The 15,137-nt window shown below is 49.8% G+C and overlaps 1 protein-coding gene across 1 annotated transcript in view; it reads right to left on the bottom strand.

The window, feature by feature from the left end:
- Positions 1-15,137, bottom strand: part of GABBR2 (gamma-aminobutyric acid type B receptor subunit 2) — a 365,308-nt gene that overhangs the window by 75,762 nt on the left and 274,409 nt on the right. The window contains exons 9-11 of the mRNA XM_036854586.1: positions 12,002-12,082; positions 7,665-7,815; positions 4,444-4,576 (exon numbers count right to left, since the gene is read on the bottom strand). Coding sequence (XP_036710481.1) covers positions 4,444-4,576; positions 7,665-7,815; positions 12,002-12,082 — 365 coding nt within the window. The remainder of the gene's footprint in view (positions 1-4,443; positions 4,577-7,664; positions 7,816-12,001; positions 12,083-15,137) is intronic.

The raw sequence follows: 15,137 nt of genomic DNA on the forward strand, positions 1-15,137 counted from the left end.
GAGACCTGCACTGGATCAAAGGCCCATCTGGGTCTTCTCGTCCTCACTGCAGAGTCCCTTCTTACCCCTCCACGCTCGTGCGGGGGTTTCTGCCTAGGATTCCACAAGGAAGGCAAGCACCTTTTCTCTTCCCCACCCACCTCACTCCCTCTCTGGGCTGCCAGGGGCTGGGATTCCTGAGCTGTAATCGTAATCGAGTGTGAGGGCCCTCCCATCCCCCTGGCACGGGGGCTCTGGCCCACGCCCAACACTGTCCTCATAGGCAGCTTCGTGCCCACAGGGGCCATGTTGCTATGGTGATTCCACTACCCACTCAGTGTCCAGGGAGACAGCACGGTGTAGCTGCGAGCTGTTTGCAAGACTCGCTGGAACTAGGCTGGGAAGATGCCAGAAAGGGTCAGAGGGAGCGGGGGATGGGAAGTGAGTGTGACTGCTTCCCTAGCTCTGTGTGTGTATGTGAGTGTGTGTACACATACTCACACATGTGCCCACCCCGCTGTCCGAGTTATAACGGCCCTTCTGAGCAGAGGCACAGCCCCTAGAGAGGCATAATCCCGTGATCGTCACAGGTTTCTTCCTGAGGTGGTGTTTACTGTTTATCACTGTGTTTAGTTTCTATACTGAACACTAAAAGGGAAAAAAGTGGCATTCATATGGCAGCAGAACAGACTGAACTGTGACTTCTCTTGCTCCCCATCTGAAGCTGGCTTCATGATCCACCTTGTCCCTTGTCCTGTAAGATTTCCTACAGAAACAGTGTGGGACACCAGGAGATTATACCGTGACAGGGAGAAAGTTGCCCACTGCCCCCTTACTTGCCTTATGCTCCAGGCGGCTCCCCTGAATTGTCTCATTTAGCCCACACCACAGTCTTGCATAGGGATTTGTTGTGCTCATTTCACAGACGACAAAACTGAGGCCCAGAGAGGCTAAGTCACCTCCACAGTCCGGAGGTAGTATGTGTAGGGGGCGAGAGTCAAACCCAGGCTGCTGAAGACCTGTGCTCACCGCACTGGTAGCAGTTTACTGGGGGCCTCCTAGGCCCAGAAAGAACACAATCCAAGGCACCAAGTGAAACAAAGGAGCCAACCCCTCTGGAATAGCAGGTGGAGGACAACCCAAATTGCACCCATTGGGGCTGGCACTTAGGCTCTAAATTTAAGAGCTTTTGGTTCCCCTTCCTGAGCACTATTGGGGATGATTAAATAAGTGACCCCGGTCTTAGCCACGCACACATTTGTGCTGACCCAGTTCGATCCACACTAGTTAATCTATGCCTTTTCCCCACAGTCACGAATGTGGGCTTCCCCTTGCAGAGCCTCTGAAACAGCCCCGACTGCAAATAAATGAATCCTCAGGGTTGGGAGAACCAGGCCCTAACATCTTCAGAGCCCTCATGTTCCAGCTCATGCTGATTTGTAAAGCGCTTTATGATTTATTCATACCGCCTTGCCAGGCTTCTCAGGACAACCTTCCCCTCACGCAAATGAGCGCGACTCCCAGAACAGAATGTCAGGCTTCACTAAGAGAAAACACCCGGGTGTGGGGATGTCCTCGTTTGGGCTCCCTAGCCTGCATCACCCAGTGTCTGTAGGATTCGGGGCAAACTCCAGGAAGCACCTGTGCTCTGACGGCCTTTGGCTCATGAGCAGGGTGAGATGGCAGGAACTCCCTTCTGGGAGGGAGAGACTCTCCAAGGGCTGGGCCTCATGTCTCTGCACCCAAGACTGGACCTCGGGCCAGTGGATGCATTCCCAGGTAGCAGGAGCCGGCGACAAAGAGCCGGGAGGGACCCGAGTGGAGCTCTGCCCCCGTGATTCTCGGCCAGGAGATCAAGGTGGGCCCCTCAGCTCTCGGGGAGCCACCAAGAGATCAGAGTGCCATGTAAATGAGAAGTCACCAAACCGGCCCCTGGAACCATTTTCATTATTGCCGTTGTCATGGTCTCCTCAAACTTGGGGAGGGTGTCCCCAGGGACAGAGGGAAGAAGGAAACCCCTCGCTTAGCTTCTTCAGGGTGTCTTGGGAGCAGCCCCTCCCTCGGGCCACACTACTGTCCAGGAAAGCTGACCACAGACACACATGGCGCCCATGAGCTCACAAGGCCCCACAGGGCACAGAAGTCATGCTGATGCAGAACTGAAGGGGACCTCATGCGCTTCACACTGTCTCTAGTGAGCAAGACACAAGCTGCGGTCACCAACCTTGTGCCAGAGGGTCACACTTTTGAGGGCACAAACTGCTAACCCACACCCACAGGGACTTTTGAGCGGCTCAGCTTCTTTGGAAGCTGACTCCAGCACTCTGATGCCAGGCACGCGGGGGACTGGTGACTCGACTTCACCTCCTTAACCCCCAGAAGGGCAGAGTGAAACGGGGCAGAATAAAAAACGCTGAGTAGGAAGCTTGAACCAGGTGAGCTCTGGAGCACGTGGGGCCTGACTGCCCTCCAGGTCCACCCCAGAGAGGAAGGATGCCTGAGCACCCCAGGGACCCCCTGGGGTACTGGGGACTTGACCATGCACTTCTCAAGTGGAACCTTTCAAACAAAGTACGTGTTCTGGGGACATCTCATTTGCTTGACAATTCATGCTAAAGCTGGCTATTAACAAGAGTCAGTCCGATGTCATCATCTGCAGGAATCAGGGGAGCAGCACCACGTGCTCCAGGGACTTCCCTCCAGTCCACGGGCTGTCCCAGAGTCTGGGGATCTGTCAACTACAAATTGGCACTTGTCATCTACCTCTACAAGGATTAAATCATGTGCTGCTGCAGCTGCTGACTTTCAATACCCCCTGAAAGGAGTTCAGGGTGGAGAGCAGGAATGAGGCACTCTGTGCTCTGGGAAAAACTGGCAGAACAGGTCTTCAGATAGTTAGATATTTTTAGGAGCCAATTTTATGAGTCCAATTCTTGTATCTCCTCATATCTAGAAAAGCACTAAAATCCTTCATGGTGACATCTGCTCCTCGTGACTAGCAGTAACCTTCTGCAAAAAATCTGTGCTTGGTTGCATGTACTCCCCCCCCTTCACCAAAATCACATATATACTGACCTTCCCCGCTGCCTCTTTGGAGCAGTTTCTCAGAGCTATCTGAGATGCTGTCTCCCGGGCTACAGTCCTCATTTTGTCCCAAATAAAACTTAACTCACAAGTCTCACATTGCGCATTTTTTTTAAGTTGACAGACCCGATGCAGTCCTGAAAGTCCAAGGTGTGGGTGGTGACCTGCAGCACATTTAAGGGGTCCTCCACTTGTTTAATCCTCGCTGCCAACCTTTACTTTATGATCGTCCAGTAGTGGGCGACACTGAGACTACAGAGCAGCAAATACAATCTAAAAGAGACTGCTTTCCAAAAAAGGGCCTACCTTGCTCTTAACACCTTAATAGAAAACAGCAACAACAAAAGAGTTGCTTTTGGATTAATCTGGTCAACACTGATCCTTTGACCATCTCTTCTAGCTCTGGTCCTCCAGGTGGGGAATTGGATGAATTACTGCATGTCTAACCCAGTTTTGAGAGATCACAGTAAAGTCCAGAAATAAATCCCAACTGGCCATCCTCATCCTAAAAAGTAAGCCAATGATACTTTCAACTGAGTTCTACACAATTGCTAACTGCTAACGTACAAACTCCTTAAAAAGAAAAACAACTAATAACAACAATAACTAGGCAATGACATTTTTAAACATGTTAATTAATTTTCAAAATAACATTGCTAAAATATAGTAATTAAATTACACTGTTTTGGGCTTCCTTAAATATATGCATTCTCAATGAGGGTGATATAGTTCCCAAGGGGGACAACACTGGTTCTTGAATGTGAAAAAATATTACTCTTTTATATAGAAACTATAGGTATATATACAGTACATAAACAGAAATACAGTATATCTTTGGTATTGAAATTTCAAGAAGGGATAATTAGAAAAAAAAAGCCTAAAAAGGCTCCTTACAGGGGCAATTAGCAAAAAAAGGGTTGAGAAACACTGCTGTTAAATAGAGAATAAGGAGCACGATCTTTTCTGTACAACTCAAAGTCATCCATACAAACATCTCTCCTTATATTCTGTGATGGCTGTCAAGGTTGATGGGCAGACTTGTTCCTTCTTACACAGCCCTGACTCTGACCTCAGGCACAGTACCTGGGTGGGCATTTTTTTCCCTTGCTTTTCTAGGTTATTCAATCATTCTCAGTGGGCTGTCTTCTAGCAACAGCCTGTTAAATCCACGATCTTAATTTTACAGGCAATACTTAAGTCCATTCTGGTCTGAAAGCTATACCACGCTGCCCTGTTGAACTGTTTGAATGGCTGAACAAGTTGTCTGCTGCCTGTTCATGTATTTTCACACAGTTCTGGGTTTGTATCTATGTTTTTGGTGATTGTGGTCACCAAGAAAACGTTATATCACAAACCACTGGAATGTGCAGAATGACTTACGGTGCAAAGGGTTTCGAAGGTCTTTTCAGAGACAAAGGACCCATCCAGGCCAAAGAGAAAGATGGATGCATAGGAAAGCATTCCTCCGAGGATGATAAGGTTGTTCATATATGGACTTGACATCTTTATCAGCCTGACAAAAGAAAGAGATACTATAGTTAGCAGAACTGTTAATTTAGCTACTCCTGCAGCAAATATTTTCTGAATGTGTATCTTGTCACCAAGGCTAGAGAGGGAGAGAAAAATGGAAACCCTGGTTTCCTTCATTGCCCCCTCCCCAAGACTGTGCTGCCTCTGACGGGCTGTTTCCCCCTCACTATATGACCATGATGCTATCGATTTCTAGTTGTTGATTTTCCTGTCTTCTCAGTCAAGTTCACCTATCACTTCTCTGGGGACAGCTTGTATTGCCGGCTTCTTCAACCATTAATTTTTAGTTTACACAAAGATGTTAAGTCAACGGTTTTTTTTTTGGCTGGGGCTGGGAAGACAGCCAAATCTAGAGAATTCTAATCTAAGTTCAGCAACGTTCCACAGTGATGGGAGAGATGGTCATACCACACCTTCCCGTGCTGAGTGGATCAGGTCTAGGAGAGACCGTACAGGTGAGAATTCAGGGCTGCTCGGAATTGTGGTCCTCAGGTGGTAAGCGAGCATCCACTTTGGCTGCCTGAAGCTCACACTGTCCTGAGCACGAAGAGGGCCACACGCATGGTACCTCCCGGTACCAGGTGATGGAGGTGGACAATGGAGTCCCCACCCCCATCCTCCCCCTGTCTTCACCAGGCTGTGTTAAACTATCAGCCAACTGGAATTTACTCTCAGGTGTGTCTGGCTCCCCCAGCACAATCTGTTCAGAATGTCTTGGGTTTTCAGGTGTCCCCATGGTCCAGGTGCTCTTTTGCAAATTGTAATTATGGTCAGTTGTTCCCTGAGCATTTTCTTTTGCATTCTGCAGTTCTATTAATCCTTCCACATTTAAAAACTCAGTGTCAAAGTAGTAGAGAGATAAAAAGCCGGCTGTAAATTGTGGACCCCTCATGGGCTTTTGAATTGGAAGCCCTGAGTCCAGCAAGCGCCCCTGCAACCTCATGAGGTGCATCCTTGGCAAGTCAATTAGCCGACTGAGTTTCCTCGCCTATAAAAGCACATATACCACTGCCTAGGACACATGTGAAGCTGAGAGGGGACTGGGTTCCTGAAGGTCCTTTTGCAAACCATGAACCGCTAAGGCCCCTTCATTCTTATTACCATAGGAAGCAAGGAGGGGAGAGGCCAGGAATTGAGGCAGGCTTCCTGGATGGGGTAGACCTTAAAGGATGAGTAGCATTAAGGAAGATAGAAGAGAGGGGGATTTGAAACCACAGTGACATTTATTTTCTATCTCTTTGTAGATTTTTTAAATCTGCAAAGCCAGTCAAAAAATTCACACAGGGACTTCCCTGGTGGCGCAGTGGTTAAGAATCCGCCTGCCAATGCAGGGGACAAGGGTTTGAGCCCTGGTCCGGGAAGATCTCATGTGCCTCCGAGCAACTGGGCCCGTGCGCCACAGCTGCTGAGCCTGCGCTCTGGAGCCCGCGAGCCACAACTACTGAGCCTGCGTCTGCAGCTACTGAGGCCCGCGTGCCTGGAGCCTATGCTCTGCAACAAAGGGAGGCCACTGCAGTGAGAAATCCACGCGCTGCAGCCAAGGAGCGGCCCCCGCTCACCGCAACCAGAGAAAGCCCGCGCACAGCAACGAACACCCAGCACAGCCATAAATAAATAAATAAATAAATAAATAAATAAATAAATAAATAAATAAATTTATTGGGAAAAAAAATTCACACGGAAGCCAGCATTTTGGAAAGAGTAATGGTAATTCCCCCCCAGGAGGCCAAGAGGGGGTAGTTAGGAATTAAAGGGGTACAGTCTTAACGACAGGGACAACTTGTTGTTATGACAAAAACTACTGCAGCTTGCAGGAAGGGAATCTAACATTAAGAGCTGACCATGTGCCCAGAGCCTTGTGCCGAGTGCTAACACGCATGGTCATCACTTAAGGTTTGTACGGAGTAGATGAGAGTTGCTTCAATTTTTTTTTTTTGAGGCAATATATGTGTTATCGGTGATAAATAAAACAACAGGTGAATACAACTTTTTGTTCTTCAGGAAACAGGTTTGACCTAAGCAGCTGCTACCAAGAACAAAAACAAAAAGAAAACAAACCCCAAAACGACAACAAAAGTTCTAGAGCCGCCAAGTTCCTCCTTGGCAAGCAGGGAGAGAGAAGTACCTCTTCTCTTGGGATTGCCCTTGTCCCTGCAGCCCAGGAGGTTGCCCTGTGTGTCTTCTGGGCAGTACAGTAGAGCTGCGCCGCCTGTGGGGGCACCAAGGCTGTGCCCTCGCGAAGGCCCACACTCTGAGCCCTGCTCAGCCACTCCCACAACAAGGCAGGGAGCAGGGTTCAGGAATTTGCTATGGAAACCAAAGAAGCTGGCTGTGCTCAGCAAACACCACCGCCTGGGGCAGTGGCTCGTACTACCCATGGCTGGCCAGAATAACTCGGAAAGCGAGTTGCTCTCCTCCGGAGAGGGAAGGGCACGCGTGGGGGAAAAGGAATCAAGGCCAGAAACCCAGGGGATAGGCTCTGCTACACACAGCAGTGCGGGCCCGGACAGGGCCTTCCAGCCCTCCGACATCGAGCCAGCGCTCTCATGTGCAACTGCGGTCGTTATTCAAGGGTCAACCGAGATGATGAAGGAGGCGCTTCCTGGGCTGTGATATGCTGTATGGATGGAAAGTGCCCTTACTGAGCTCAGTGATCTCCCTCTGGCAGTGCTTCCTGAAGATGCTGGTGGGTGGGGCAAAGACGTTTGGGGAATTCTGCTTCTATACTTCTCCTCCTGGACCACCACACAGTGCACATGCATGGCCAAAATTCCAAGAAGACCTGTGGACTTGGACCCTTCAATTTTGTTTAAGCCAGACTTCCTGTGCAAGCAGCACTCCTGCCTCTCTGTGTGTGTGTGTGTGTGTGTGTGTGTGTTTGCATGCTCGCGCACACACACACTCACATGAAACATCTAATGACATCCCAGTGACTAAGCGGCACACTTTGGAAAACTGCCCTAATAACTTCTGTGGCCCTGGAAAACGTGTTATGTGATGCTCCTACACTTTGTCTATGAGGCTTGTCTATCCAGAAAGCACTATCCAAGAGGAGGGCATGAGTGGCTTACTTCTGATTCCGATTCTTGATGTTGAAGAAGAGAAAAGCGCTGGCCATGATCATTCCCAGGATGGTAAGGGCGGAGAGGATGCTGTAGAGAGGTAGGGAGATCTTACGAAGCTGTTCCAGGACGATGGTCTTGTCTTTTGGTGGTTCGGATCCTAGAAGATGAAGGAAAAGGCATCAGCTGAGCTCCGTGCACAGTCAGTCCCCGAGAACATCCTTGACTGGATGCCCTTGACATCCGCCACCTGTGCACAAACTGTGCAGGACACGTCACTGGGTGAGCGGGCTCCAGCGGTTGGCCAGTAGGGAGCCTAAGCCAGGACTTATTTCTTTCTCTAAACAGAATCAATAAGGGATTTGTGATGCATTTAATCGCCATTAGAAGACTAGAATTTGGTCTAATTACCATGTTGAAAACCCATCACCATTTATTCCCCAAAGGTACCAGTGGCTTAGAAGGCGCAGGGCTGGGTGCTGTGAGTAGGTACCACTGGTTGCCTTTGGGGGTGAGGAACTTGGCTTGGGCTCTCAAGGACTTTGCTCCAACACATGATAATGGCCACCCCTCAACAGGGTGGAAACCTTGCCTCTCAATTCCGTGGAGACATATATGTGCTCTGGCTGCGGATTTTCTGCCTCAAGGTCATTATGCTATAAAAGCTCTTTCCGGTTTTCCATTTTCATAAGACTTACTGTGGGAGGCAGAAGCTACTGGCATGCCTTCCCCTCCCTGCTGTGCCAAGACTGGACAGAAACTGTGGGATCCCATCCCGCTGTGTGACTGTAAAGATGTCCCTGCTCATTCTTCAAGGGCACCAGGCACCTGGGGGAGACCTGAGGGCCTCAGAGCAAACTCATCTTTATGGATGGTGGCAAAATTGTCCTGATTTCCAAGGTACAGGCTGGTTTGGGAGGAAAGATGCAGGGACACCCTTTCCTCACCTGCCCACCTCTCGTTTCTTGCAGATCCCTTTTTTCTCAGCTGTTATTTCAGGTCAGGTTTCTGCTGTGGAATTGTGACACTTTGGAGCTTTTCCCTCCAGTGTGGAATCGGTCAGATGTTCAAGAGTGGCCAAACCTGGGAGACCCACCAGGGGTCATGATGACCCCACCACAGTTGTGCCATGGGTGCCAACCTAGGTTATGCCTCCGTTCCCAGGAGACAGGCAGAGGATGGGCAGATGTGGTGGCAGGGATTGAGAACTCCCCTGCACATCTGTTTAAAAAACTCTGCTAGCAAGTTCAAATGTGTTTGGAAACATTCAGTGGATAAAGAGAGTCTGAATCATCTAAGCAGTAGAGGGAATTGTCAGGTTCCAAACAGCTAGAAACCTGCTGCATTGATTAATGTAAAGCATTAAGCACTTACATGCAAAGTAACACTTATAAGCCTCAGGGGCTGAAAGTCAGGGCAAAAGCAGACTCAAGGTGATACAGGTAACACCATCTCTTGCTTCCAGAAGTAAAAGCTCAACACCTGGAAATTTTTCCTCCTACTCTCCATCCTCCTCCCCCCTCCCCCCACATAGCCTGGGCTGCATTAGGCACCTTCTGGATCCCAAACACAAGAGCTGTGAGTGCCCATGAGTTCTTGGTGGAAATAAGCTCCTCTTTGGGCACTAAGCAAGGGGGCTAGATTTGGATCAAAGGTTATGTGACTACTATAACCACTAGTTTGTGTAGAAACAACTTCAGAAAATCAACATCTCCTCTTATTCCACCTCGTCTTCCCCCAAAATGGCACCTTCTCACCGTGCATCTTAGCTAAGTCATTATGGAAGCCAAATGGTAACAGCTTATCAGAAGTGTTAGTAACAGCAGTAGTCCTGTTTCTTGCTCCCCACCCAATCCATTCATTCATTCTTCATCCATTCATCACCATCCTTCCTTCATTCGTCCTCATTAATGATGGGCATCATCATTGATAATCATCTTCCAACTGTCAGGCCTGGTGTGGGGCACCAGTGGTTCAAAGATAAGCAAGACACAGTTCCTGTCCTCAGGGAACTTACACACTAGCCATGTTTTTTTAAAAAAAGGCAGCAGCAAGCACGTTTATTGAATGCTTACCATGAGCTGAGCACTTTAATAGAGATTTTCTCACTTGATCTAAGAGTCTCATGGGTAGAGAAGATTACTCCCATTTTACGGGGTGAGGGAATATTTTTTTAGGTGTTAAGTGGCTTTTATAGCTAGTAAGTAGCAAAGCTGGCCAGATTTGAACCCAGATCTGCCTAGCCCTGAAGCCTGTGCCTTAATCACTATGCAAACTGCCTCTAGCGATGGGGTCCAGGTGGTGTGAGAACATCAGGCCCAGGGAGGCCTGAGCAGGAAGCAGGGAGCCGAGTGCAGTTCCGCCAGATGGGGTCAGGAAAGGCTACAGAATGGAGATGATGTGGGAGCTGAGTCTCAACAGGAAGATAAGTAGTTGGCTGTTTACTAGGAAGACATGGAAGAAAGGGCATTCTGGGCGGACGGCCCAGCACAGGCGAAGACATGGTGGGGTCTCGGCACATTTGCAGAAATGTCAGCAGTTTGGCTGGGGAGACCTGAAAGAGGAGGCAGAGAAGTGGGGCGGGGTCCCCTCCTGGAGGTCTTAGAACCACCCCAAGGAGAGGGCCCTCGCTGTGAGCAATGGGGACTGTGTGGGCCTCTTCAGTGTGACATGACAGCTGAGGGCAGAATGGACTTGAGGGGGTTAGACTGGTGATGGGTGGGTAAAACCCATGGGGGGCTGGTGCAGGGGTCTGAGTGAGAGTTGAACCCAGGCAGGGTGTGGACAGGAGAGCTGGGTTCTGCCCAGGTGTCCTGGCTCAGCTCTGGGTTCAGAGACTGGTTATCCACCCTCCGGGCGGTGCAGGGAAGCCCTGAGAAGCAGGAGGCAAGCCTGGAACAGCTGCTGCCTCAGTGTTATCCCGGCCTCGTGCTTCCTAACTATAACTAGCTATTGTCCTGGCTGGGTTTTTTGTTCTTTATTTATGTTTTTCCTCTCAGTTCTGTTTTGTGTCTCTTATTTATTTTCTGTTTGAATTTTTCTTTCAATTTGTAAACCCAGAATTCTTATTCAGCAAACCCAGATCTCCTGCGTCCAGGAGCAAATAGCCCTATCTTGGGGATCAGACTCTCGTGGTTAGAACTGACTTTGCCTCTCACAGGCCGTGTGAATTTGGAGTTTTCTGATCCCTTTTCTCATCTGTACAACAGGGATGACAGGACTTATCCACCCACTTTCAGAATTTTTCTGTGGCTCCATGAGGTAATAAGTGACTACGGGCTTGGAGACAGCTCCCTCAGGTGGGACTGTGAAGACCACACCTCCTCTTTGAGGCCACCTGGAGCTTTGTGGAATCCCCTAGATCCAAAATCTAACCAAATGGTTCATGGGAGAGCCTTCTTTGGTGGCCTTGGATTTAAGAAGGAACTCCAGGTGCAGAAAGCCAGCTCTCTGTTCTTTGCATTCCCAGTGGAATCAAAGTAACAGCATCTGGATGCTATGGGTATGGCAGCTTCCTCCACAGCCACCCTGTGACGAGGCTGTCCATCTATCCACCCATCCACCCATCCACACATGCATCCATCCATCCACCCAGTTCCTCACTGACTCATATGCTCACCCTTTCATTCATTTATTCACCCACCCACTCATTCATTTACTTGATCAATCATGTATTATTTTTTCATCACATATCACTGAGCTCCCAACATGTGCCAGACCCTGGCTGGTGCCAGGAATTTAAACTCAAATAGGATCCAGTCAGGGAGCTCACGGTCCAATAACCTACTAATTTCAATGCAAAGTGACAGTGGCCATGAGTAAAGCAGAGACAAAAGACTGTGGAAGCAAAGAGAAGAGAGCCGTTAACTCAGTTGGGGGGCATCAGGGAAGGCTGAACAGAGGAGGTGTCATTTGATCTGGGTCTCGATGTTGAGGAGAAGTTCTCCAGCAGAAGAGAGGGAATGGTTTTCCAGGAAGAGCAGCAAGTGGAGAGGCCTTATTACCAGCCCATCCATGTCTTTTCTGAGGAGGTGACACAGCAAAATTTAGTTGGGCCACACATAAAAAGAATTACTTCTGGCCATTCAACAGTTTAAACACAGATGCTTTGGTGAGAGCCAGCACTCCATGCAAATTCCAGTGACCCATCCCAGGGCCTGGAACCCAGCTCCCACGTGAGTGATGGTTTCCTGTCCTCAGTGAGTGAGTGCATGGATTGAGAGGAGAGGATGTTCCCTCTTCCCCACAGAGCCAAGGACTCTGAGCTTATCCACAGCCCTCAGACAATATGCAGGCCTGGGAGCACCTGAGCAGGCCCCCTCCTCTGAGAAGTCCACCTGCCTTACCTTGGAACTTAATGGTGTCGTTGATGATCTCCAGCGTGTCAGCCACAGCATTGTATTCTCCCACCTTCACCTCCCTGCTGTCTGTGGGGAGCAAGAGACAGTGGCGGGTTAGATCCAAGTCCTGTGTTTGTCTGGGTGCTCCTGTCCCAGCTCTTGCTGCCCCACAGGCTCTGGCTATATTCTTGCAGGCTTTTCCTTTCCCCAGTGCCTTTTCCAGGTAGAATCACAAAACCTCCACCTTGATCTGGGCTGGAACAAATACTCTCTCACATCGTCTCATCAACTGGTCACCCATCCTTTGCTATACATGTATAGATGGGGAGCCTACTCCCCCCATAACTGGACTCTCTGCCTGTTACCAAGTCTTTCCAGGGTCATTAGCTGAATGGTCTCTCTGTAACTTTCCTCTGTCATCTGGCTCTGCCCTCTAGGACTGCATGGACCACTCTGCTCCCCCTGTCCCAGGAGAGTCTTAGAGACTTGAAGACAAAAACACATCATCCCTCTGGCAGTAAGCCTCCCACCTTACTGAACATCATTTCTATTTCCCACCCCATCCAGGCCCTGGGGGTGGGCAGAGCAAAGACGCTTCCAGAGACTGGGAAAGAGGGGCCAGGATGCCAGGACAGAGTGGGCATCCTGGAAGCCAAGGAAAGGAACAGTTTCACAAGGGAGCTGGCCAGCAATGCCACATGCCACCAAGACAGGGACAAGAAGCCCTTTGAACAGAGGGTCCATTCAAGGCTTGTGAGGGAATATTGATGACAGGTGAAGCTGATTCAGGGAAAGGTGGGGTTAGAGGCAAAGAGCCAAAGGCAAGGAGTAGAGAGTGGGGCCCCCAGGGTAGAGCAGTCTTGGACAAGGTGGCGAGTGGGCAGGGAGGGGCCAAGGGGATTCACTTTTAGATGTCTTTTCTTGTTTAGTTCTCACAGTTGTGTGCAGTTAAGTGGTTTCAGTCCCACTTTACAGATGAGGAAACCGAGGCTCAGGCAGGTTGTGGCTTTGCCCAAAGCCCCACTGATACTAAGAGCAGGGTCCAGGTTCAAACCCAGGACTGTTCCCACAGCCGTGCTCTTCCCTGACATGCGGCTGCCTTAATGGGATCCCTGAGAGGTGACAGTTCTGGGCTGAGTTCCACAGGCCACCTGTGCCTCCTGAGTGTAATAACTACAGAGAGGAGTGCCCACCTGCCCACTGGTGGGGCAGGCAGGTACCCAGAGCTGCAGACCCTGGTTCTCAAATGCCCAGGGGTTATAAAGCGACACAGCAGCAGGAATTCCAAGCATGTGGCCAGAGGAGCTGCCTGCTGGGCCTCTGGCTCTAAGTGAATGTCTCTGCAGAGACGCAGATGCTCTGCTGGTTCCTTACAAGGATTCAGGAAACGGAACAGGGGATCCTATAGGCCACACTTCTGCCTGCGTTCCTTTAACTGTGGGGTGGAAAACAGGGCTGTAAAAGTCACTTCCTTCTCCCTGCAAAGGTCTCCCTGCCATTTGGGAGGCCTCATGCTGTGTAGGCGTCTGTCACTTGCGGGGGTCACCCAGCTCCTAAATGTCACATCAGCAGACTCTGCTGGGAGCTCCAGCATCCCTGCTCTGGCCTTTTGAAGTCTCAGCCATAATCAGCTCCTAGTGCTCAGAGGAGGAGGCCCTGATTTATTTATTTGGTGTGGGGAGGCAGCACATGAAATATGCAGGCTGACCGGAATAAATCATCAGGAGCCAGGAGGTGGTATGGCTGGCAACTCACCACGCCCCCAGCCACACAGCCCGCCCCTCTGACTCATACACCCGCTGTGCCGTCCATCTCATGGCACCGCTTCCTGCGATGACCGTAACTGCCATAATCTCTCCCTGGGGGCAGTGCTTGGAGGCTGGGTGGGGCGGGGGGCTTCACACATTCCTGCATTCAGGGTTCCATAGCAAACCTTGAATCAGGCATAATTCACCCCAGTTTACAGGTGAGGGAGGAGCTTCATGTCAGTTAAGTGAAGGCTCAGAGCCAAGTGCTGGGCAGCGACCAAGCGGGTGCCTGAACTTGACTCCCCTGGTTCTAAATTCAGAGCATTTTCCACACCCATACTGAGCAGGGCTGCTGGTCATTCAGCCCATACTTACTGAGAGCCTACTGCATGCCAGGCCCAGGTATTTCATAATAAAGAATCCCTCAAAAGCAGCAGCGTAGGTGGAGGAAGCTTAGCTTATGTCCTCATCCTTGACCAAGCTGACCTTGGACAGCTGGGCGATGAAGGATGTTTATACTAAATCCCTTAGTTTAATCACTTCATTCATTCATTCAATAAACATTGGGTGCCTGTTATGTTCTAGGCTCTGTGCTGAAGGCTAGAATTACAAAGATTAAAAAATAATTCATAATCTCTGACCTTGTAATTTAGTGACTGCAGCCTCACCCAGCCCTACCGGGTGGGTAAAATTATTCCCATATGCCAGTAATATTTCCCTTCTAGCCTGTGTCCTGTGAGTGGATGGCTGTATCGGTAAAATTTCAACTTTCAGAGTGCCTATGAGGACTAAAGAGGAGACTATAGGCAGTTTCTGGCTTGGGGCCTCACAGTAAGTGTTCAATAAATTGTAGTTATTTGAGTCACGACAAAAGTAACTGTGAGCTACTTGTGAGGTCCCCAAACACTCCTTGTGTTTTCTTACTACCACTGTTCCCCACAATGGTCCCTCTGCTTGGAAGGTAGCTTTCCCCTTCCTCTACCAAACCAACATGTCCAAACCCTATCCACCTCTTCCAGGAAGGCTTCTCTGAGTACTGTTCGTCCCCAGCTGCTGTGGGCTCAAGGTATGGGTGATATGTGAGAAGCTGTGTTGCAGCCATGCCCTAGGTGTGCCCAAGCCTTATGATTCCTGCCAGCCGGTCAGTTCCTGAGTGGAACCTGAAGTCTCGTTTCTGAGGTCCCAGGCAGCATAGGGTCGCATTCCCTGCACTTTGCCCAGGGCCCCTCCTGGCTCTGCAGGGGATGGATGGTGTCCCCTGTGTTCTTCCTTTCACCCACGGCCCAGCCAGGTGGTGATCATGATAGGTGGGCACTTTCAACTTTTAACTCTTGGGTTCCTTGGTAACTCTGTTGTGCAAAGAACATCGACCACTTATTTGGATACAGACGTGA

This window comes from Balaenoptera musculus, chromosome 6, assembly GCF_009873245.2.
Source record: "Balaenoptera musculus isolate JJ_BM4_2016_0621 chromosome 6, mBalMus1.pri.v3, whole genome shotgun sequence".
Taxonomy (NCBI): domain Eukaryota; kingdom Metazoa; phylum Chordata; class Mammalia; order Artiodactyla; family Balaenopteridae; genus Balaenoptera; species Balaenoptera musculus.